Below are 26,068 nucleotides of genomic sequence, written 5' to 3' on the forward strand. Positions count from 1 at the left end.
TTGAAATATTTATTTTAACACGTAGCCAACGTCGGCTTGTCGGGTGGTGGCGGGTTTAACGACGCATTTGTATTTACGCGATCTAAGCCCCAAAATAAACCTTAGCATGGATCATATTCTTGGTTCTTTCGGTAAAGTCACGTAGAAGGGGAACAATTAAATAATAAAATATTGCTTCCCTTCTACGTGACTTTACCGAAAGAACCAAGAATATGAATCCCTGCAGTCACGAAAGCTTTAAATCGAAATTGAGTATGGATCGTGAAATATTAAGGCTTTTCCTTACCGAATTAGAAAATAAATGTTGTGTTATTTTGGTTGCCAACCTCTGGCCTAAACCCTATTACACACAAACTCTGCAACAGAAGCTGGAATTGTAAAGGACCTCAAACGGCTGAGTGCACTCCAAGCAGAGTCTATTAATTATTAAAAAGAAAGTCTGGTCTATGGCTGTGTGCAAATCTTACAAATGTAGTTTAAGGCTCAGTGGGCTTTACCTGGTCAAATAAATAAAATAGTTCAGTTGAACAGGTTTAGTTTATTTGTGTTCCCCGGTGCTCTCACCTGCGCGCACGTGACCCAACAGGTAAAGAAGCACCTTTGCCTTGCTTACTTTGCACGCAGTGCCCTGGAGTGCGGAGTAATGAGGAAGGGTGGGGTCATCGGAGCGTTGTGAAAGGAGAGTTTGGGTGATGGGAGGATCGAGTGATGGGAGGATGGGGTGATGGGATGATCAGGTGATGGGAGGATGGGGATGGGAGGGAGGGGGTCATGGGAGGATGGGGTGATGGGAAGATGGGGTGATGGGAGGGAGGGGTCATGGGAGGGAGGGGTCATGGGAGGGAGGGGTCATGGGAGGGAGGGGTCATGGGAGGGAGGGGTCATGGGAGGATGGGAAGATGGGGTGATGGGAGGGAGGGGTCATGGGAGGGAGGGGTCATGGGAGGATGGGGATGGGAGGGAGGGGTCATGGGAGGATGAGGTGATGGGAGGATGCGGTGATGGGAGGATGGGGTGATGGGAGGATGGGGATGGGAGGATTGGGATGGGAGGGAGGGGTCATGGGAGAATGGGGTAATGGGAGGATGGGGTGATGGGAGGATGGGGTGAAGTGGGATGGCGATGGGAGGGAGGGGTGATGGGAGGATGGGGTGATGGGATGCAGGATCGTGATGGGAGGATGGCGATGAGAAGCAGGATGGTGATGGAAATATGGGAATGGAAGAATGTTGATGTGAGTTTCGGATGATGGCGGGTGCTAGTAGGTTGGGTTGATAGGAGGATGTTGATGGGAGGGTCGAGTGATGGGAGAGGGGGGGTATGGGAGGATGCAAATTGGAGGTGGGGGAAGGGATAGGTGAGTTGGAGACTTGCGGCGATGGAAGGTTGTGAGTGATTGAGTGATTCTGGGTTGAGACACTAGGGGGCGGGGTGAGAGGACGATGGTGATGAGAGGGGTTGATGAGTGGATGTGGTGAGAGGTAGCGGAGCGGCAAGCGCGCTTCTGTACGAACCCGGCGACCTGAATTCGATTCCCATTCACAACCACCAACATCGATGACGGTGATACCTGAAACAGTTATGGGGGCCTCCCCGAGGTCGATTTAGTCTCGTGTGAGTATCTTGGTACGATGTGTAATCATTAGCAATGGGGAAACAAAGGCGGCCGGCCGTGGTGTTGATCACCCACTTCCTCGACTACTGTGGAGGCCTTCATAGGTGGTACTCAAATACCTGTCAACACATACGGTTTACCCCGTATTCTTGTACAGGGAAATTGAGTTATCAGGTCCATACGGCGTGCAGCCGTTTCAATACGGGCTCTATATAAAACCGGGAGCAAGCGAGGGCTTTACCATTCTGGCGAATTGCCCGATGATGCTGGATGCATTTACCAGCGAAACGTCGTACTCAAACTGTAAATGTGGATTCACTCTTCAACACACCGGTGGGCTAAAGTAGTGAATTATTTGTCTTTTGTCAACGTGACACTTTTTTTGCTGATTGGCCGTGTCGGGTGGTGGAGGGTTACGACACATTTATAAATAAACGCGATCTAACCCAAAAACCTTTATTATGAATAATATTGGTCGCGAAAGCCTACGTGTTAAACTGATTTTTTTTGTCTATTTGTTTGTGTTTCTCCCTTGTGAAGGGACTTTGTAGGACGAACGTTGAGATTTAAAAGGGGCACGGGGTGACCGGTAAGGTCTCAATTGGTCTGTTATAATAAGGTAGGGCACTGATAATGGGGTTGAAAGGCGTGCTACTCACAGTCACGGGTGCTATGTGTACAGCAATTGGGATTCCACAACAGCAGCAATATCGGTCCAGGTTGTGTAAATGTGGCAGGGAACCCTCATGAGACGGGGTACGCGGGACTCAGCACTTGCCCCAACAGTCCTGTTAAGGCTACACGGGGGATCTTTGTCTTTGGCGGTGGTGTGTGTCTGTGTGAGCAAGCGGACGGTCCGGCGAACTCCACACTCTCTCCAACACGTGCCAGTGACGATTATCTTGCACCGATCTTGCGCTTCGCCATCCTCCATCAGAGTCGGCCCTCAAATGAAGGTACCTCACGGTGCGTTGTGTCCTTAGGGGCCGTCCATAAATGACGTCACGCACCTGGGGGGGGGGTCAGACATTTGTGACGAGGGGGGGGGGGGTTTGAGAAATGTGACGTCACATCAAAATGCACAACTTTAATTAAATAGACTTTTTAATAAATGTTTTCTCCTACAACATCAGAGTGCCACATTAAATACGCACTACAATGACAATAGTTTAAAGCGATTTTAAGCATGTTTTTTTTTGGTGGGGGGGGGGGGGCTGAGCTTTGTGACGTCATATTTGAGGGGGGGTCTGACATTTTGTGACGCCGTGTGACGAGGGGGGGGGGGGCAAAAATCGTCCAAAATCGCGTGACGTCATTTATGACGGCCCCTTAAACATCGCGACTGGGGGATACAAAGGCGGCCGGGGCGTGGGGGCTGACCACCCCCTCTCTCTCATCACCGTCAACCCCCTCTCTCTCATCACCGTCAACCCCCTCTCTCTCATCACCATCAACCCCCTCTCTCTCATCACCATCAACCCCCTCTCTCTCATCACCGTCAACCCCCTCTCTCTCTCATCACCGTCAACCCCCTGTCTCTCATCACCATCAACCCCCTCTCTCTCATCACCGTCAACCCCTTCTCTCTCATCACCGTCAACCCCCTGTCTCTCATCACAGTCAACCCCCTCTCTCTCATCACCGTCAACCCCCTCTCTATCATCACCGTCAACCCCCTCTCTCTCATCACCATCAACCCCCCCTCTCTCTCATCACAGTCAACCCCCTGTCTCTCATCACCGTCAACCCCCCCCTCTCTCTCATCACCATCAACCCCCTCTCTCATCACAGTCAACCCCCTCTCTCTCATCACCATCAACCCCCTCTCTCTCATCACAGCCAACCCCCCCTCTCTCTCATCACAGTCAACCCCCTCTCTCTCATCACCATCAACCCCCTCTCTCTCATCACAGCCAACCCCCTGTCTCTCATCACCATCAACCCCCTCTCTCTCATCACCGTCAACCCCCTCTCTATCATCACCGTCACCCCCCTGTCTCTCATCACCATCAACCCCCTCTCTCTCATCACCGTCACCCCCCTGTCTCTCATCACCATCAACCCCCTCTCTCTCATCACCGTCAACCCCCTCTCTCTCATCACCATCAACCCCCTCTCTCTCATCACCATCAACCCCCTCTCTCTCATCACCGTCAACCCCCTCTCTCTCATCACAGTCAACCCCCTGTCTCTCATCACCGTCACCCCCCTCTCTCTCTCATCACCGTCGTCCACTTCCACCCCGCGTTGATATTCGCACACAGCGACGGCACTTGCCTCGACCCAGTCTGTCGTAGGCTTTGTGTGGGGGGTGGGGGTTTGTGGGGGGTGGGGGTGTGTGGGGGGTGTGTGGGTTTGTGGGGGGTGGGGGTTTGTGGGGGGTGGGGGTGTGTGGGGGTGGGGGTGTGTGGGGGGATTTTTTTCTGGGGGGGGGGTGGGAGGCGGTGTTTGGAGGGGTCGGGGTGGTGTCCACTCTGACACACCCCCCCACTCTCCCACGCCGTCCAATAGCAACGCGCGCTGGGCGTCACGTGCGCGACGCGCTACCCCCACTGCGCGCAGGAGCCGCCATGGAGGACGAGACAATGGAGGCGTCGGTCGTGGTGGCGGCGGCGGACGGCGGCGAGACCCTGCGCGGCCGCCTGCTCGCCCTCACGGACGGCCTGCCTCCCCGGGCCCAGCCCGGCGAGCTCGCCTCGGCGTCCGGCAACTACTGCCAGCGATTCTGCGAGGTGAGGTTCGCCGCCGTCGCTCGGTGGGGGCGGGCGGGCGGGTGGACGTGTGGGAGGGGGGTTGAGTTCGGTGCTGTAGGCGCGTGTGTACACACAGAGCCACACACACACACGACCACGCGTGTGTGTGTGTGGGAGAGGATGGGTAGCACAGTCGGCTACTGATTGCGCTGCGTGAGCCGAGTTCAATTCCCGGATCACGTGAAAAAGTGGACGAATGTTCCGAAACGGTTCTGGGATTCCCCCTCCCCTCCTCCTCTCTGCCACAAGATCGATTCGGCCTTTAAAGCAGTGCCTTGGTGCGGTGTGTCAACATCAAGGGTATAGGGAGACAAAGGCGGTTCGTGTGTCGGGGCGAGAAAACACCACATTTCGTCTTCGTGTGTCGTTCCGGCCTTGTTAACAGGAGCTCGCAAACAGCACTTGTCCCGTAAGTCTGTGTGGGCTACACGGGCGGATGTTTGCTTTGTCTTTTCGTGTGTCAGGGGGGGAGATGGGTGGCGCTGTGGTTGGCACACCGCGATCTGGATTTGATTGTCACGCTTGTAAACCAAACGGGGACTTGTCTACGGGTATTCCGTGAGGAGATGGAGCGATGTGATCGTGGATTGTTATATCGCGATAACGTAAGCGGGGGGGGGGTCCTTTATCCAGCAGTGCATTGAGCACGGCTGCTGATGTGAATTGTTATTTGATTCCGTTATGTGCCTACTGTAAGGTAGACAGCCTCGGTGCCCGTGTAAACAAGCTGCTGGGGACACAAAGGCGGCCGGGCGTGGTGCTGTGTATAGAGCATTACTCACCTTGGTGTAATGCTGGTGTTAGTAAGAGCTAACTACCTTCAGTAAGCGTGTAGGGTTACACGGGGGATCTGTTATTATTGTTGGTATATACTCTCTGCGTATTTATTCATAACAGTATATAGGTCATTGCGTTATCCCGTACTGGCCGGCGTGGTGAAGTATGGTCAAATAACCCACATGACCCGGCACACTAACTCGCATCACCCGGCACAGCGTGGTGAAGTATGGTCAAATTACCCACATGACCCGGCACACTAACTCACATGACCCGGCACAACGTGGTGAAGTATGGTCAAATAACCCGCATGACCCGGCACAACGTGAAGTATAGTCAAATAACCCACATCACCTGGCACAGCGTGGTGAAGTATGGTCAAATAACCCACATGACCCGGCACAGCGTGGTGAAGTATGGTCAAATAACCCACATGACCCGACACAACGTGGTGAAGTATGGTCAAATAACCCACATGACCCGGCACAGCGTGGTGAAGTATGGTCAAATAACCCACATGACCCGACACAGCGTGGTGAAGTATGGTCAAATAACCCACATGACCCGACACAACGTGGTGAAGTATGGTCAAATAACCCACATGACCCGGCACAGCGTGGGGGAGGGAGGAGGCCTTCATCCTGTAGTGGATTGAGACAGAGGGGGGGTTTGCATATACAGTACTCGCTGTTGCTTTGTGGCGTTCGTGTACAAGTACACACACAATGCACTTTATAACAATGTCTAAAAGTATTGGGCACTAAGACTCGAGTATATAGAACGGTGTGAATGTGTTTTGGTATAATCTATCACTGTGTATGTGTTCATCTTTTTTGGTTCTTTCGGTAAAGTCACGTAGAATGAGAATAAAAGAATAAAATAAAACAATAAAATTCTCACGACGTTTCGGCCACAACACAAGTGGCCTTCTTCAGGTGAAAGGAACAAACCTGTCGGGACGACAGAGCTACAATGAACGCTGCTAAGATTCGCAGCGTCTTTTAAGCTGGTTAAGAGAAGTGAGGCACCTTGGTCAAATAACCCACATGACCCGGCACACTAACCCACATCACCTGGCACAGCGTGGTGAAGTATGGTCAAATAACCGACATGACCCGGCACACTAACCCACATCACCTGGCACAGCGTGGTGAAGTATGGTCAAATAGCCCACATGACCCGGCACACTAACCCACATCACCTGGCACAGCGTGGTGAAGTATGGTCAAATAACCCACATGACCCGGCACACTAACCCACATCACCTGGCACAGCGTGGTGAAGTATGGTCAAATAACCCACATGACCCCGCACACTAATTCACATCACCCGGCGCAACGTGGTGAAGTATGGTCAAATAACCCACATGACCCGGCACACTAATTCACATCACCCGGCACAACGTGGTGAAGTATGGTCAAATAACCCACATGACCCGGCACACTAATTCACAACACCCGGCACAGCGTGGTGAAGTATGGTCAAATAACCCACATGACCCGGCACAGCGTGGTGAAGTATGGTCAAATAACCCACATCACCCGGCACAATGAGTATGGTCAGCGTTCATTGTAGCTCTGTCGTCCCGATAGGTTGTTCCTTTCACCTGAAGAAGGCCACTTGTGTTGTGGCCGAAACGTCGTGAGAATTTTATTGTTCTATTTTATTATTTTATTTTATTATTTTATTCTCATTCTACGTTACTTTACCGAAAGAACCAAAGAAGATGAATCATTGCAGTCACGAAAGCTTAAAATCGAAATGTGTGTGTGTTGTGTTACGGGCATTCCAATAGATGCTCTAACTTAAGAGCCCCCCAACAGTCTATATTAAATCTTGTAACGTGTCCACGTGGGGAGCGGTGGTGCGAGTGGTGAGCGCACCGTGTCGGAGGACAACCTGGGTTCGATTGCCCTCTCACGGGCAACATCAGTGGCGAATATTTGAACAGCTCCTGTAGTGGTGGTGGGGGAATAACTTCAAATGAGTCCAGGTCGACACCCAGACTCATTTGAAGTTATTCGGCACTAGGAAGACAAAGGCGGCCGGGTCAAAGTGCTGTGCCACGGTCTGTTAGGCTACACGGGAGTGCTTTATCTTTGTTCTGTACACAAGCACATGTTGTTGCATTGTTTATATCGTGTACATTAGTTTATATTCAAACAACAACATGCGGGAATATAATAGTGCAATAGTGTGTGTTATGTATATAAATATAAATAAAAACATAAATAACAGTGTGTTTTGTAAACAGTTAAGTAATTAACATATCACACTGTGAAATTAGTGTACATTTAACGTGTATATTTTACAGATAAAATATTATACAATGTAACAACGGTGTGTTGGTGAAATGTGTAACGTGTGTGATGTGTAACAGTTACATAAGCAGTATATACAGTCTATAATTGCTGTGCTTTAGACTCCGTGGGAGTGTATTAGTTAATTTAAAGGCTAGCACGATACAATGTTTTGTATACGGTACGCATATAAAATGTGTACTTTACGACCAAAACAAAATATAACAATGTGTATACATCCAATTATCTTTAAAGCAACGTATGTAAAGTAAGTGTACAGTATACACGTCAGCGTGTGGGGGTATATGCTTTATTGTTTGCATACAGTGTTATACTGTATACTATTTTGTATACAAACATAATTTACAACTAAAATAATGTTTACATAAACACGTGTTTTGCCGGTGTATTGTATAGAGACATTGTTAGACACACGCTACAGTATATAATACAGCTGATTTGACTTTAATCACGAATTTTTATTTTTTACCATTTCATGTCGTTACCGTTACTGTAAACCCCCCCCCCCAACATTCAAAATCGTACTACTTCGATATAAATAATCGATAGAGGTGCGGTGGTGGTGTACGTGCAGACGCGCACGCACGCACGCTGCTGCACTCGCCATGTTGTGCGCGCGCCCCTGACTGCCATTACAACAACAACCACCACCATCAGCCTCCCTCCACCATCATCACCACCACGAACCCAGAGCGCTCGCACACACACACAGAGAGAGAGCCTCGCCAAACCGCACAAACATCGCGCATCTGAGGGAAACCACCGCCTTTTACGTCGTTTCCCGTGCGAATCAAGACACATTGGCACCATGTTGTGCGCGCCGCTGCCTGCCATTATAACCACCATCATCACTACCACGAACCCAGAGAGAGAGAGAGCCTCGCCAAACCGCACAAACGTCGCGCATCTGAGGGAAAACACCGCCTTCTACGTTGTTTCCCGTGCGAATCAAGAAAAATTGGCAACAATTAAAAGAAAAAAAGTCGCAGATATTTTCCTCACACGGTTTTTTGTGTGTTGCAAACGGCGGTGACGTCACCGGCCATTGGCAGCAACTTGGCGTGCCGCGCTGTGTTTTAAACGGTGGTTGTTTATTTGTTAAAATCGATGCCGGTGTGTTGTGAGGGGGGAGGGGATTTAGTTAGTTTATGCTGCGAGGACTCGAGTCGGTGCCGAGCTTTATTCTTTTATGCAATAATTTCCCGCTCACTTCGCGGCGTTTTGCCGCCGTGGTGTAGAGTCGTAAGGCGACGAGGTCAGGGCGCCATTACAGTGGCTGGGACCAGTCGAATGATGCATCGCCGCAGTGTTTTGTGTTGCGTTCGCGCGTGCGTCTTTGTTGTCTCTGTGCAATAATACAAAAACAACAACATTGCCGGGAAATGTTAACAACATTGAGCAAACGTCACGCGATTGTTTTTGTTTTTACTCGATGTGTGCTTTTCGAGTCTCGAGACGCCTGTTACGATCGCAGCCGCTCCTGTGCGGTGGCCGTGAGTGGGTTTGCAGTGTGCAATGCAGCAGCTTTTGTCCCCTGCCCGTAACTGATTATGCCGTTGTTTGTCTGTGCTAAATACAGCTCTTGGCTGTATTAATTTCAATGTTAATACGGATTTTTTTAAAATATAGTTATCCCGGAAAGCTTAACCGAGATGAGGCTGTGTGGTAGCCACTGAATGTCATACAACCAGTCCACTGGTTTACTGGTATTAAACCAATGCCACTGAAAATAAATCTCTCCCACAAGGCTGTGTGGTAGCCACAGAATGTCACACAACCAGTGCACTAGTTTACTGGTATTAAACCAATGCCACTGAAAATAAATCTCTCCCACAAGGCTGTGTGGGAGCCACTGAATGTCACACAACCAGTGCACTAGTTTACAGGTATTAAACCAATGCCACTGAAAATAAATCACTCCCACAAGGCTGTGTGTTTAAAAAACAACTTAATTTTGTTTCTTATGCGGAGGAAGAGATGGGAAGGCGCTGTGTTGCCTGATTATTTAGATTGGCCTTCATACTGTCCACTGATAGTGGTTATTTTGAGACGGACTACATTTTTAGGCACGTCCTGCTACATCAGAATGTTTGCCCGAATTTTTCCGCGTGAATGTTTTAGGCTTACTTAAAATATTGTTAATCTGTCACGGTGTAAAGATTCACCAATGTCTTGTCAATAAAACTTGGGTAAACATTTCCATTTACACCGCTTGCCTCGGCAGTCCACAAGTCTACACATTTGTAGTGTCTTTTGAGATACGTGTTACATCTTTTCAATTGCAAGAGCCTTTTGCGACACTAGTTGCATTTGCACTGACAATGCAATTTCGGTTGAGACACTAATAAGAATGATGGCCCTCCTCCTGGGTCACAAGAGGATGATTGGACCCTTAGACTGGGCCCATGAGTCATGATAGTAACAATCATTTGACTTGTCCAACAGTGTGGCCCATGGGAGCATAAGACATCTGTCTGTCCCTCTATTCGGACCATATTCAATGTATGAGAACTGTTGACATGCGATGTGACCGTAACAAACATTGGCTGACAATCAGGCCCATGAGCAAAGGATAATTAGAAAATAAATAGACAATATGCTTCCTTCAATATCTGTCCCCCTCCATAAAAAAGAATGATATTTTTTCTCACGCATCCTATCGGCCACACGGTCTGATGTGAATGCATAATTCCACCAGCATTTGTTCAATACAGGCACACGATAGACTGGTTTTGACAAAGTGGCTTCAGCACTCAGTCTTGCTTGAATCGATGGTGGTGAATTGGCAAGCATATATATAGGTAAATGACCTCTGTTAGGTATGTATCAAGACAATCACTTGCCTTCCATTTTGAGCTGAAAGAAGTTGATAGTATAACAATCGCAGGACAACAGTCTGGGTCATGAAGTGGCCATTGTGAATTGTGTTCAGCATGGTGACACTGAACTCTTAAAATTCAACAGAGACCTTGAAGCAATCCACAATACATCAGCTGACGCCATTTTCTGGATAACTAATCTCTGCATAGGCTTATAAGTTGCTATTCATTCTGCTATACGCGAGAGAGACATGCGCTCAGTAAATAGTGATGTGTATTAAAAGCATTTGACATGGCTTTTGTTGAGTTTGTGGTGTGTGCATTGGCCACGTTCCGGGACAGGTGGCCCATTTATTGTAGGGTTGCACCAGCTGATGATGTATTATTTACTGCACATAGTGTGCATTGTAAAATGTAATTGGATGCTACTGCCTTGGTAACGTCAACCATTATATGAAGGAACAATGCGTAGTGTATTGATGGAAATGGCACATTACGAGCAACAGTAAGAGTACAAATAATGTGCTCAATCATAATAGTTGTAATGAATTGGACATATCTGTAAGACACTGGCTGTTAAGCAGTGCAGGTCATTGTTGATAATCATGATTCAAATTGACAGATGATACTGTTATAATCAAAGAACCGATAATGTGCTCAGGCTATCAATAACACAATAATACTGCGGTTGTGGGGGTTTGTACAAATGTTACCACAATGCTCTATTTATCCAGTAACCGATTCCAAGCCCCAACTGGTATTCGAACTGGTTCTTTGTTCACCTCCCTTCACCAACCTCCATTAACCAGTGTGATGAAGTATGGTCAAACAACCCCTATGACTGAGGTATGGGCAGGCCTTCACCATGAAGTGGACTAGCAAAGGACTGTGCATTGCTGTTATACACGCAGTGATAATTATGGTTGAGATTATGATGGTGGTTGTGGTACCAGTAATGGGAATTGCTGCTGTGTTGCCTTTATTTAATCACTTCCTCATCCAGGCCAAAGGCTGAACAGATCTAACCTCCAGAACCTCGCAATGGCACTGGACAATGAGCCGGTGCCTTGGTGGCGATGTGGCTTGTGAGATCGGCGCACGTGCGGTTGGCGTAGAGGAGGGGGGGGGACCCATGTGGCATCAGATCGAGGGAGAGAACGGCTTTATTGATTGTGCTGTGTACGAGCGCTCTCTGCGTCACGATCGGCACGGATAGGCAGCTGCGCAAAATTGGCCCTGCCTTTAATTCCACTGTCTTCTAATGGTGGCGCTTAAAATAAATAAAATAGCCTCTTTGTTTTGTTGGGGGTCAACCAAAAAAAATAGCATTTTTCTACTTTAGTTAAATAGATTTAAAAAAAAATTGTATGCGTTGTGCATACAGCGGGATGGGTTTGGTTGTTATTTCTAATTGACATGAAAAATAAAATGTTTGAAATTGCATTGCGAAAGAAAATTAAGGCATAAGCTTTGAGGATATATAACCTGGTGGCCAACATGAGGTCATGTACTGTGTCGCTTGGCAGTCGGTTTCATGAAACCCCCGATGCATTTTGGTTTCTGACAATGTTTGGTTCTTGCCGCTGCCTGTGTGGAATTTGCAGAGCAGTGGCCCCATGTCCAAGTTTCCCAAGGTCACAACCTGTATACATTTTGTGGATGAGTGGCCAAATGGTGAGCAAATTCGCCTCTGTCTTTGGGGTAAACAGGTTCAAATTCAATCTCTGCCGCAGATTAATAAATGCTGTCGGGGCAATATAGACAACTATTCTGTCTTAAATTTTTGTTGACCTGAAAGATCCCCTGACATTGCTTGCAAGACTAGGGATTTGTTTTCCTTTGTCTTGAGCAATTTATTTTAATTAAAATTTGGCAGTGTTATAGTTGATGGACACCTGCCAGTGATGAACGCCCCAGTGGTTAAACTGGGAGAGATTTAGTTTAGGCTTAAACCGCTTCATGCTAATATTTGGCATATGACAGAGATTATGGATTGAGTTTTACAAGCGTGCCATGCTTCTTTTGGTTTGGGTGCTTTGAATGAATTGTTCTGTCTTGATCGGGAAGAGGTATGGTTCGCAAGGTGACACCTGCACCGCCAGTAGATTCTAACACCCTTGTAATCACATTGACAAAGTCCTGATGGAGGCATGGCTTGATGAAACTTACTTTCGTTGTGGTCTTCATCATTTTAGGAACTCGTGTGTCTCACGATGTGCACTCGGCTGTGTAAAGATTTCCCAAAAGTTTCTCACATGACTGCTGGATCCGTGTGAGATGTGGGTGGAAGTCCATTGGTTGTAGCCGGGAGCTTCTGAACTTCTGCTTTATTGTTCACCAATCCTGTTAGGACTTGAGGCCTCGATGGACTTTGCTAATTTTCACGCTGGCTTTACTGCCGCAAAAGGCTCGTTGGGGCTTTTACAAGGCTGTCAGTGTCGGCTCTGATTTCTCATCATGCAGGGGATTTATTAAAAAGACTGCCACTTCATAATTAATATCATTATTACTCTTGGACCGAGAGCAGAGGATTAAGCCAATCCAGGCTATGGGTTTTCGTGGCAGTCACATCGCACCCTGTTGGTACAGGTCCACCTGGAAGGGTGTTCTTTGAGCTCGCAGAAAGTACATTTGTACGTTGAATTTAGAGCGGTGGTGGGCAGCCCACGGTATTTGAAGTTTCCCTTCCGCCAGCAACGGGCACTGTGCGCTCATTATTCCGAGCTCGCTGAGATGGGAGACCGCGCATAAAATTTCCACCAGGATTGACCTGTACTGACACCAATTGCCGAGTGGCGTGGTCCTTCAATTTCTCTCGGTACACCAAAGCAAATAAATAAATAAACACACTGCAGCAACAAATTATGTGACCTGACCCTAGAATTTCTGCTGCTGTGCAGCCTGCACCACACAGCCTGCAATGTTCAGCCTGCACTGGTGCAGGAACAAGTGTACAGTTTGCTTTATTTAAAATTGCCAGCACCGCTGCCATTTCACTTTTGTTATTGACACAACGTTGAGGACTCTCTCTCTTTTACAAGTGTGATGTCATGAGAATAGGTTTTTCCCTTTTTTATGGCAACAAAACAGGTGTTAAGATGTTAGTGCATTAACCACACAATACTAGTCTCAAAACGGTGTTAGACCAGAGGACGCCGTTTTGAGACTAGGTTCAAAAGAAAGCTGTCTCTGGTGTGGACCAATCAGTTTCAAAGACAATGTATATATTAGAGTGTTTTTCGTTTGCATTCTGACTACAAGGATTGTGGTTAATGCAGACATGATTCCTTGTAAAAGGTTTCAGTTTGGTGTTCTAACATCTTAACACCTGTTTTGTTGCCAGACAAAAGGGGAAAACCTATTCTCATATTTTGATACTGGCAAAGGAGAGGTCCATGATGTTATGTCATGGTTACATAAAATCTTGTGACATCACTGGTTGCATCACCAAGTGGGTTTTTGAAGCAGGAATTGCCACGTTTCACTTTTAAGGTATATTGGAATGTAGTAAGGTCTGGATGAGTGCTTTGGGTCAAAACATCACTCAATGTTTACGGCCTTGTTATCTCAGTGCTCTCTCACGGAGTCCCTTTTAGTTTCCAAAATTTGTACTCATGCAGGACTTTCTAATGTGGGTTAAGTTGAGTGTGTCATTTTAGAGTGGCTAGAGATGTGGGGCTGCAGCTGACAAGTTTGACAAAGATAATGATTAAGATACGTTGAGAGAGTGCATACAAGCAGGAATTACTGAGAAATCTGTAAAGGATAGTTGGCATGCGTGGGACACGTTCTTAAGATGGTCAGCTCCATATATACGATGGAGGTGAATCTTCGAGTGAAAATGGAAGTGAAACGCATTGGCTGTTGTGCGGCAATTTGAGCAGTTGGACGGGACTTTCCATGAGAGACGCTGAAGATGCTGCAAGTTTGGAAAGCATCTGTCATGGACATCACCCCTCAGTCATGAGGATGACACAAGATGGATAGATTGGTACATAATGTTCACACTAATCTTGCACTCATTATTTTAACAGAAACTCGCACGTGCGTTGTTAGGACCGTCACTCTATCCGTTGCGTGCGACAATTTATTACCTCCCTGAAAGCAGGAGTGCAAAGTGGATTACACTGTAATTTAATTTTCATCATCGCTGTACATGGGGAATAGTTTTTTGTGAATGGTTAGGGCTGCATTCATTGCAGGGGAGGGGGGGGACCTGTTCGTTTATGTTGATGTCTATGGAGGGTTTCGTTGCTATACCAGCACGCCGTGCGTTATGACCCATGACGGCTATAGCGCCAACTTGGCGCCCCATCTTGCCTGCCACTCCGCTATCCCCTCAAGACCCACCTGCTGTTGCCCTGCCACTGCTGGCACACCAGTGTGCCGAGACGGCCTAATTAGCCTAATGCGCCAATTGAGTTTTGACACACGGTGCTTCCAGGAATTGTTTGCGTTTTTCATTTTGTGTATCTCGTCATTCGTGTGAAATTTGCATTTGAAAACGTTGGAGAATTGTAACGTACGCCAATTTCCCACGGAGGCGTTGAAGCCACAGGCAAGCGGAGAAGCAGCCAGGAGCAGCACCGACAATTGGCCGCGGCTCTTGCATGTCCTAAATTGGGATGTTTGTCGAACTCCATTTAACAAGCGTTTATACGTTTGTGAGGAAATCGGAGTACCCGGAGAAAACCCAAATGCGAGAGAGGCATAACACGCAATCCCCTTTATGCACTCCCTTTACCCTGTCAAGCCGTAAGATGGTGATCTCGACACCCCCCCCGCCCCCCCCGATTTTATGCCGATTTTGCCATCGGTCAAGTGTCCTAAGACAATGCATCCATTCAAAACTCTTGCGGAGCAGTTCAACCCTTCGTGTTAGAGAACGGCGCACAGATGCTGACATAACAGGGCTATCTCTGAGATCCCCCTTTCTTTGACCTCTGGTCCATACAGTACAAGAGGTAGCACTTTCTCAGCCGGTCAAATTTAGTGCGGAACCAAATTTAATCTGGTGGTTGTTTTTGGTGCAGAGTTTGGTGATTGGGTCGATACCATTGACTCAGACGCCTTGTGGCTTTGAGGGCACTGTTGCTTGTACAGACAGGCTTTTCTTGTTGTGAGATACAGTAGACTCGATTATCTGCGTGCCGTTTATCCGATTTGCGAATTAACCGCGCACCTGAGATTTTGACGTGAATAAATACTCATGGATTTTCCCACAAGCCCAAATTAATAATCGAAAAACAGTTTTACATTGTTATTCTTGGAAATGTTTATTAGAAGTCACGTGCTTAAACCAAACATACATGTCCTCCAGTTAATCGGAAGTCCACGTGATCGCCTCTACAGTACAGTAGTTGCATATATTTACAACAGTGGGCGGCGATTGATTTGATGTTGATTGGCGTGGCTCTGCTGTCCACTTGCTGGGCCGAGTCGTCTGCGCGGAAACAGGGAAAAAGTGTTATCACTGAGCAGGCGAAAATGGTTGTTTTTGGATTATCCGTGATTTAGAATTATCCGCGGCCATTCTCCCCATCATTAGCGTGGATAATCGAGAGTCTAATGTACTCTTATTTTTTTCATTGCCCCATGTAGAATCTACTGTGGCTGCAGGGTTTCGTTTTAACCAGTAACGTGTATATTATATTGTCCTATAGTTATCCAGGGCACCCTCAGCGAGTCTCAGGGCCCCCGATGTTTTGTGGATTGCACAAATGTTATGAAACATCCTTCCCCTTGCTTAGAGAAGGCGGTACAACAAGTGGACTAATCACAATCTGTATCCATCTGTACGGGGATAGTGTTTCCCCTCACAGACGCAGGTTTTCTCCGGGTGTTCTGGTTTCTCACACATGTGGAAACACTAGTTGGGTGAAAACATCTTGAGATGGAAACCCAATACAGGAACCTCTTGAAAAAGAACCCGATGATATGGCGTGGTTTTCTTGTATAAACATGTAAATATCTACGTTTTATGTAAATAACAAATGTAAAACATTTGTTGAAGCGCTCTGATGCATTTTTCGCACAACGCTGAACAAAACACAAAAACACACGCAGTAGAGCTGTACAGCACAACCGGAAAAAAAAAAACTTTCGCAGTTATTTTATAATTATTATTGTTATGTAGCTTGTGGTTTCCCGAGACGTGCAGGGGAAACAGCCCTTACTTACTCGTGACGAAAGCGAGAGCAGTACAGCATGCACGGGGTCAGCCCGGTCCAGTGCCGCGCCTGGAATGCCGAGGATGAATGCAAGGTCCTGTCAGAGTAAAACCAAAGCTGCATCTGGCGTCCTGTAGAATCACAGTCACTGGGTGGGGGGGCGGCGGGGAGCCGTGGGTGGTGAGGGTGGGGTGCAGTGAGGAGGGGGGCACTGTAGGCCGTAAACCTGGCTTTAGCCTGGCCTCGCTGGGCTCGATCACAATGAGCAGGAAGTGCCGTGGGAAATGGGGGTCATCATTTATTTCCGAGAAAATGATCACCGGACTCTGTCGAGCTCTTTACCGCTGTGCCGGCTTGCTCCGTGTTAATTTTGTTTTCATTTGTCACAATTGTACAATCGACGTCACAAAGACTACAACGACGAGGACGTTTGGAACCCTCCCAGAGCCAGTAGCATGGCCTCGTGTTATTTATTTTAACACAGTTGTAAATGTTTAAACTGGAGAAGGAATTCGATGAGCTAAAAAGCTTTTTTTTCACAGATGTCCAGTAGGTGCGGGTCAGAAGGTTACAACAGCAAGCAATGCAGAAAAAAATAAACGAAAGGAGTGCAATGTTAAATTTTGATTTAAAGCTTTCGTGACTGGAGGGATTCATATTCTTGGTTCTTAAAGTCACGTAGAAGGGAAACAATAAAATAAGAATATGAGTGCAAAGTTGCGGAGCAGCACAGGCCCAAAGGCCCAACACGTCTATCGTCCAGCAATTAACAGAATGATCACCCCGAGCCCTCATTACTTTGCTAGTGCATTGTCTTTGAGCTGTACGCCTTCTGGCGTCATGTGGTCGAGCACCAATTGGGTCGAGGCTCAAAAGAAAGCCGTCCCTTGGTGTGGACCAATCAGTTTCAAGGACAATGCATATATTATCAGGGTATGTTTTGTTTGACTGCAAGTATTGTGGTTAATGCAGACATGAATCCTTATAAAAAGGTTTCAGTTTTGTTGCCAGAAAAAAGGGGAAAAACTATTATTACATTTTGGTACTGGCAAAGGAGGTCTAATGATGGAGAATGATCAGAGTTGGAATAGATGAGCGATGACCCATCTATAGAATTAAGCAAGTTTACAAGAGCTTTGGAAAAGTGAAGATGAGAGGGAATTCCTAAGTGGAGGGCAGTGGCAGGGGAGGAAGCAGAGAGAGATTTGTTTTGACCAGCAGTGGTGTTGGTGGTGGTTGAACACCGTGTGGATGAGCCAAAACAGTCACCATTGCAGGAGTGGCAGAAGAGTGATTAGGAGGCAATCGAAAGACGGTGAGCAATTGACTGTGATGAATTAGTGAGTTGTTATTGTCAATGAACCAGACTGCTTTACGTTGAATGATATGTCGAGTGCAGAGAAGAAGGAACTGGTTGCTTTCACTCTCAGGATGACTCCGAAAGATGATGCCAAATAACTTATTCCAAAGTGAATTAATTTCATATGCCCTGCATAGTCTTTGTGACATGGCAAATTGAACCGAAATAATAATGAAATCCAAGGTGCCAGAATATGCCGAATTTAGTGAAGAACTAAATTCGTTACGATGGGGTTTCTTGTGCAGCCTTTGGTGACCAAAGACTGTGACCTTCGACTCGCCATTATTGAAACCTTGGCGAGAACCTGATTCAAAGTCAGGAAGGTCAGTCAAGCCAACTCAGTACTCAACCCCTGGGCCACGCAGCCACCGCTAGCAAGGAAACTATGGATTTTCATTGCAATAAGATGCAATAAAAAGTACAAGTATCCTTATCCCCTGGATACACATTGACCTAGTATCTGGGTTGATGTACAGGAAAACACACCAGTTCGTGCAATTCGTTACGAAAACAACGGAAACATTGATTCCTTCAAATGAAATGTGCACATGCATACATGCACAGCCCTTTTTGCAATCCACCGCTGGAAAAGGTTACCCAATGACGTGCGGGTTATGGTGGGTTATCAGACTACACTTAACCACCTTGATCACTGCGGGCTGTCAAAGGCAGGGAAGCGCACACATGGGAGCACAATTTTAGCGCGGTTTTATTTTTGCTCCACTACCCTTCGATGCCCAACCACATATAAGCCCGTTCTGTGCAGCTACATCCGAAAACGTTAACCTCGTGTAAATTATAGAAAGAAGTCAACTCTGGGGCTGCAATTGCCGTGATGGAGTTTTCCCCGCTCGCTGCCAGGATGCGCATTATTCTCAGCGTTTACCGTGGCCAGCCACGACAGATGCCTTTGCCTGGCTCGCGCGCTGCCAAGTCGTACCATCTAGCAGCCGTCGCTGCTCCCTCGCCGCGCGGAAATGTTAACGATCTTCGCCAGCGTCGGGACCCAAAACGGCAAAGTGTGTCCTGCATCGATTGAGAAAGTCGTCGCTGGGTTATCTTCGCCTCGGCCGCATCTGCCTTGTAAAGCAGGGCTTTTGTTTTCGCTAAGCTGTGGAGCAAAGGTCAAGAAATGTGAAACGGCCAGCAGACCAAAGAGAATGAGAGCAAGGGTCGTAGCTGTGAGGTGACATCTAGGTGTGTCATAATTTAGCCCCTACGCAGTTCAATGCATTTTTACGGTTCGGAGTCACAATGTGACTAAAATTTACGTATCTTTTTTTATCATTTATACTTGTAAAAACTTAAACAAACCTTTTTATTTTACCTGTTAAGGCCAACTGAGCTATTTTTTTAAAATATATTTTTCAGAAGGAACCTGGCCACAAATGATAGCTCAAAGAAGTGGCTTATGTGGCAATGTATAGCAGCTAAATACTCTAAACGCATGTTTCTTAATGTGGAGGGAAAAACCTGAGGACCCAGAGACAAATTACACGTGACCATGGGGAGAACATGGTAACTCCAAATATACAGACGTCGGGGTCAGGATCTAACCCACGACCTGCACACCAGGCGAAGTAGGTAACAGCTCGCCTGCTTTCCTTAACATTTGTTCTGTTTAACACGTAGGCCTTCGCGACCAATATCCATAATAGAGGTTTTTGGGTGAGATCGCATAAATATTTTATTGTGTCATTAAAACCCGTTGCCACCCGACACCGCCAACTAGTAAGGGTTGTCACGTAAACAGAACGTGGCCAATTCGTCACTAGTACAGCACACCGGTGTGTTGGAGAGCCAAGCCACAACATTTACAATCTGAGTACGACGTTTCGCCAGAAATTACAACTAACTTCATCAGGCGACAGCCAGATTTGTGGAGAAGTCTTACTGTTTGTTCTGTTTGCATAAATGTGAAAATATATACACAGGCCTTTTGTCAAACAATTGCTCAATGAGGGCTTCCCCTCTGAACCTTAAATAGTTTCTTCTGACATGCACAGTTTTATGCGTCCAATAAAACCTTAATACATTTTAATCAATGAGTCGTAAGTTGTGTATTGGCAGCCTTCTAGAATTGAGTCGTTACATTAATCAGAACAATCATTTACAACCTTTTGTCAATCCACTGATATTAGCCATGGCCGGTAATCTAACTGAGGTCTCCTGAGTTGGTAGGCTAGCGCACTCACCAGTATGCCGCCACTGCTCTCCCACCGCCCGAGTCGGTTTATGTGAGGTCATTACCAGATAAGCAGGAAGTGTGTGAGTGGTGAAGGTGGAACTTAAAATGTTCTGTCGTGTAGAGACGTTTCCAGATGACTTGCCTGTGGCTCCTTCTGATGATGGGCGGCTGGCCGATTGTTTTCCTTTCTTAAGATTTTTGAATTGCCTCAAGTGTAATTGGAGTTTCGTTTCCATGCAGGATTTTATTCTTAACGGAAGGGTTATGTTGCGTCGGTGTGATGGTCCCAGCACGTTTACGATATTCAGTTTATTATTTTACAATATTGGTGGCGGAGCTCGATTCTAGGCCACATCTAATGTCCAGTGGCCAGTCAAATCTGAGCTCTCCGTGGAGGCTGTCCTTGCCCCAACCCATGCTTGACGAGCCTGGTGAAGTATGGTCAAACGTTGGTTGGATCATTGGCAACCGGGCTGAGACAATCAACTCTCGACACTCGGGAACCCTATTTAATCGCAACTCAGTCACAGTCCCCCGCAACTCCGATTTCCCCACACCTCCGATTAGCAGGGTTGCCTATGTACGGTGCGAAAAGTTCTACATGCGTACATACTCGCACCTCTGATTAGCATGGTTGGCTACGTACGGTACAAAATAAGTTCCGCATGCATACAAACAACCCCTATACCCACTAGGTAGAGAAAGGACTACATTGTTATGGCAATAATTATTAATTAATTGTGATTGATATTGAATTAGAATGAAACCTAAAGTAAGTGTCTCTTGTGGATGTGTATCTAGGCTGTGTGTCTGGGGCTTTTCAAGAGGATTAGGAGCTCCTGCTAATGAGAGATAAATCACTTTTAACGTGACCGTTAGGAAATTACCTAAATACGCTTCGGTGACGTCACTGCAATGCCGTATTAAATATAGATTGCTTCAAAAATACGTTAACACTTCCGAGAATTTGCAACAATACTACAAGATATGTGCCTCCGGGCTCTGAAGGACCACCTGGTGAGGATTCCAGACGTGTTGATAATGATGGCGAACAAGCGGAGACTCCTTGACTTTTTTTGAAGCTATGAACATATATTTGTTATGTTACAGTATATTATTTGTTCTTTTTCCATAAAAAAAAAACCGATAGTCCCATGTAAGTGTTGTGTAAGAGCTGAAGATGCAGACATGCATTTTCCTGCTCACACCACTGCTGGCCAAAGAGCCTCCGCTCGAGGGAGCTGCGGTGGCCAGATCGTCTACCCTTCCACGGTGACCACTCCGATTACGTAGGGTGTGCAAGAAGTTTAACATACGTACGGTACATACTCCACCTGCCTATCGACTCAAGCGTTCGGTTAACATTTACTTTGCCGATTGGGGGATTTGAGAAACCTGCACCATTGTTTCAACTGCCCCGCCAAAATCTGGAAGCAACCTTGCTGACCTTTGGATCGCAAGGCCAGTGTGTTGACTGTCGTTACACCATGGTCACTTCCATAGAGTAGATACATCAGAAGTAGACTGCACCGCACCATCATTTTAAAATGAGTTAAGCTTAAAACTCATATTCTTGGTTCTTTCGGTAAAGTCACGTTGAAGGGAAACAATAAAATATATATATATAACAATAAAATTCTCACGACGTTTTTATTTATGTTTTATTATTTTATTGTTTCCCTTCAACGTGACTACCGAAAGAACCAAGAATATGAATCACTGCAGTCACGAAAGCTTTAAATCAAAACTTTAAACTCATGTTGGACATCCCAGGACAGTCTGCAAAATTACAGCTGTTGACAGAGCCAGAGGTTTTTCATGACTTCATTGTTGAATGTCTCTGTCTAAAGAACACTTCAGATTTTTTCTTTCTAAGCTGCAAAATGCGCTGAACAAACTTCTATGAGATTGGGCATCACTCCTTCCTACCACCAATGTTCAGACGAGTATAATGTTTTGGTAAGAGTTGCAATGAATTACTTTTTTAATAATTGAGAAAGTAATGGCTGTCTCATTTTCTGACCACGTGTTCATGGTAACCGCCAACGGAAGTAAATTACTGGAAATAATGGAAGAACTGAAGAAAGAAATATGGGCAAAACAATACGCTACTGCAAGTCTGCCAAACAAAAATAATCCTTAAAAAACATGGCAGAATGGTTATGCCTCGGCAATATTTGAAGGTGGATTGGAATCAAAAGTGTTTAAATGGAGGTGATAAAGAGCTGGAATTTATTTCGCAAATGCTTAAAAAAATACGGAGCTGGATGAGTCAGGCCCTTTTGGAAAACTGCATTCGATGGGAAAACAGCACACCGGACGGTGGTGGCTACGCACGTGGTCTGCAATCCAGCACTGGAGGCGAAGGTTTGTGTATTGCACAAATGTTGCATTGCTTCCCCCGTGGGTATTGAAGAGGTGCAATACCCTGGCACATAAAGGAGAAGGGTTTTTTAAGGGTGATTTGGTTTCCTCCCACATGTGAGCACTCATTAATTGACTGAAAACACGTTCATATTTTGGAGACCGCAGAGCTTGGAAACAACATTGGGTGCCCACTCGCCGCCTCTCTGCCTTTCTGCTTGTCCCCTTGGTTTCTCGCGCGTCCGAGTTGTTTCCCCCCCTCCGAGAGCTAGCAAATAACGCGCACGTTACAAGTTGACATTGTTTATTATCGTTACGGCAATGTTCCTGAAGAAGAACATTTTCAGGCGGTGCATGGACCCTGACAAAAATAGGAACAAACGAACGTAATAAAAACCTTTATTATGAATTGTACGTAACATTGACTGAGGGGAGTGGGTGGGATTGAGCAGGATGCATCACTAGAATATGGCCGATGGCTTCATGAACATGATTGGGGATGTAGTGGCAGCCAAAGAGTATATTATGAGAATTACAGCAGTATTCGGTGAAATAACAATTACAATGGCCTTGATATTCGATTACTTGGCTGATGTAAGTTTACACATGGTAAGCCACTTCGTTGAGCTATCATTTGTGACTCGGTCGCTTCTGAAAAAGAAAATAGTGCAATGGGCTTTACCTGGGAAGATAAAAAATAGTTTAGTTTTACAGTGGTACCTCGGAGATCGAACTTAATTCGTTCCAAAACCGTGTTCGAACACCGAATTGTTCGAAGACCGAATCAATTTTCCCCATAAGAATGAATGGAAATAGCATTAATTTGTTCCCCACCCAAGGATACTCCTATTATGGGCCATTTTTACACAAAGTTTACAATATTGAAATACAGTACAGTACGTGAAAGCATACAAAAACAAGATACACAGTTATAATTAATAGAATAAATGAACATTGAACTTCACCTGTCGTAAGGGGAGTGGATGGCTTGAGTGGAAGGTGGTGAGGAGGGGAGGAGGAGGTGTCAGTGGGGAGTCCCCCTCCATAAACACGTTAGGTAACTGCCCTTCTGGGTTCTTTCATTTCGTTGCCTTTTTTCGAGCACTAACTGTGATTCACTTGAGGGCTTTTTTGCTAAAAACTGATCAAGAGATGATTGTTTCTGCCTCCGTTTTAAGATGCTTCTGAAATGACTCAATGCATTATCATTATAAAAAATCGCCTGCTCTGCTGGCTACTGCCTTATCTGCATGATATTTTTCTACAAAATTGTGTAACTCAGCCCATTTTGCCACCTTTGAAAAGGGGCTTTCGTGTAGAGTTTTTTTAAAGTTGTAAATTACCTGTTGGTCCATGGGCTGGATGGGAGGAGTCGTATTGGGGGGCAGGAACTTTACAGTGATAAAGGACGAGAGCTACGCGTAAACTGGGTCATTGACCCTGGCTACGCGTCTCGACGTTTTGATCACAACGCAAGCGATCTTCATCAGGTGTCAAGAACAAATCACGGAGGTAATTACAACAAAAAGATGAGAGAAGAGAATTCAACAAATCTGAAAAAAACAAACATGTGAAGCACATCCAGTCAGGCCAACAACACAGTTAGACACTTCCTGGCGGACCACGAATTTCAGAAGAGTGTTAAATTTCGTGTTCAACCTTTGGATTGCACAAACCAGCATAGATAGAATGAAAAATACGAGGTACACGGTCAGTAGAAATAAATTTTTTGAGCTGCCGATTTGTATTTACAAGAGGTGGTCCTTTTTTGAGCTGCCGTTTTGTATGTGTAAGATGTGCGTGTTTGAGCTGCCGCTCTCGCTCTGGCCCCTCCCCCCCTCCAACCGTATTTCCTATTTAAGCTTCTGTTCATCCCTCCGGCACCCCCCTCTCTCTCTGCCTCCCTGTCCGTCTTTCATCCCTCCTTACCTCTTGGTGGACTTGTATATATATTTCTACTGACCGTGTACCTCGTATTTTTCATTCTATCTATGCTGGTATGTGCAATCCAAAGGTTGAACACGAAATTTAACACTCTTTTGAAATTCGTGGTCCGCCAGGAAGTGTCTAACTGTGTTGTTGGCCTGACTGGACGTGCTTCACATAATGTTTTTTCAGGTTTGTTGAATTCTCGTCTCTCATCTTTTTGCTGTATTTACCTCCGTGATTTGTTCTTGACACCTGATGAAGATCGCTTGCGTTGTGATCGAAACGTCGTGATTGTTTTTTGTTTTAATATAATTATATTGTATTTCTACATACGTGACTTTACCGAAAAAACCAATGAGTAGTTTGTTTTTTTGTTTGACTGTCTTCAAACAGCCTACGTGGTGCACGTGTTGCGAAATGTCTCCGGATGTCTCCGTCTAGGCAGAGCCAATGGAAAAGAGGGCACATACAGAGCCCTCCACCTTGCTTTTGTGGCTCTGTGCCAAGTTGGGAATTGCACACGTGGTGGGACCTTGATCATTCGAGCAATTTTTAATTTACCTCCTTGACAAGCCGCCATCGATGGACACAACGTGGACCTGCCTCCCTCTCCCCCCGTGCGATAATAAGTAATGGTTTCATTAATGTCTCCTCGCTTGCCGCGTCTCTGTTGACTTGGAGTCATTTCATTTGCCGCCCTTTTTAAACGTGTCGGCAGCACCGCCGGGTAGTGCCCGGTGGGCGGCAGATGCCCGCAGATGTTGAGGTCCGCTTCGGGGTACTCTCCTCTTCTCATTCTAGTCGCTTGGCTTCGTGGGCTGTTGGGGCCGCCGTGACCTTTACCGACATCGACTTATTTCTGTCCCATCGCTGCGTCTTTCAACGTGCGGCAGTCTCTTTCCCGTTCAGTGCTTAATGCTTGACATCCAGTCACATCGCGGTCTTCCTCTTCGAGCGCCTTCCAGCGTCCCCCTTCATCACCTCATTGGTAGCCTCTCACCATTCAACCCTGTCAACGTGTTAGAGTTAAATTAGTTTACTGTACTTGACTAGATAGCCTGGCTTCTGTCTGTGTCTGTAAGAAGAGGAAGCTGATGTTTTGTCCTTCTCTTTTGGGTCACCACTGGTTGTGTCCCCTTCTCCCTGTGTGTGCACTATGCATCTTACTTGCTCCCCCGCCCTCTGCTTTCTGTTTTGGGCGGCCGGCGCACCGGCTGATGATGCGTGCCGAGTTTTGGGTGATTTGGCGAGGGCTTGGAGTTTTTATGCCGTCCCCACCCACCCTCAAATGCGGAGAAGGGCAGCCAGCAGAGGCTTTCCCCCCATGTTTTATCTCCCTGTGTGGCCATACACCTGGCCCTGACATGTTCGCTGGGCAACACCAAAGGCCATGGGTGGCCCTTGAACTTGTTTAAATTTGGCACTGCTGTTTTGTTTTTGTAACATGGACAGACAATTTTTTGATGTTTGTTTTCATTAAATTATCGAGGCGATCCTGCATGGCAATGGGGGAATGCTGTTTTTGACGAGCGAGGTTGGAGTTGGTGTAGGAGGAGGGAATCTTCTCATTGCCCAAAGGCAATTATTGTCTCGGTCCTCGTTGAGTAAATGCTTTCCACGAGTTAACTATTGGAAATTAACATCAAACGGTAACAATTCATAAAATAACTGACATACATAAGGGAAATTTTGTTTCCCCTTATAGGAAATGCAATGGATGTGAAAAATGTTATGGGCAATGTCGCCTCCTGTACCTTTCTGCCATCATCGTG

At 46.4% G+C, this 26,068-nt stretch overlaps 1 protein-coding gene and 1 long non-coding RNA gene across 4 annotated transcripts in view; both read left to right on the forward strand.

Moving 5' to 3' along the window:
• The first annotated feature begins 4,158 nt into the window (after positions 1-4,158).
• Positions 4,159-26,068, forward strand: part of LOC116955512 (uncharacterized) — a 54,248-nt gene continuing 32,338 nt past the window's right edge. For 2 of the 3 annotated variants that reach the window (XM_076053313.1, XM_076053314.1), the window contains exon 1: positions 4,159-4,347. In XM_076053313.1, coding sequence (XP_075909428.1) covers positions 4,186-4,347 — 162 coding nt within the window. In that variant the 5' untranslated portion in view covers positions 4,159-4,185. Of the gene's footprint in view, positions 4,348-4,410; positions 4,778-26,068 lie in introns of those variants that run through there. The other variant, XM_076053315.1, reaches the window with a different exon arrangement.
• LOC142905984 (uncharacterized) lies at positions 4,784-10,581 on the forward strand. The gene is made up of 2 exons (XR_012930013.1): positions 4,784-9,172; positions 9,353-10,581. It is a non-coding gene; the product is annotated as an uncharacterized LOC142905984 (long non-coding RNA).

The sequence above is a fragment of the Petromyzon marinus genome, chromosome 60 (assembly GCF_048934315.1).
Source record: "Petromyzon marinus isolate PM22_M1 ecotype Great Lakes invasive population chromosome 60, UKy_Petmar_22M1.pri1.0, whole genome shotgun sequence".
Taxonomy (NCBI): domain Eukaryota; kingdom Metazoa; phylum Chordata; class Hyperoartia; order Petromyzontiformes; family Petromyzontidae; genus Petromyzon; species Petromyzon marinus.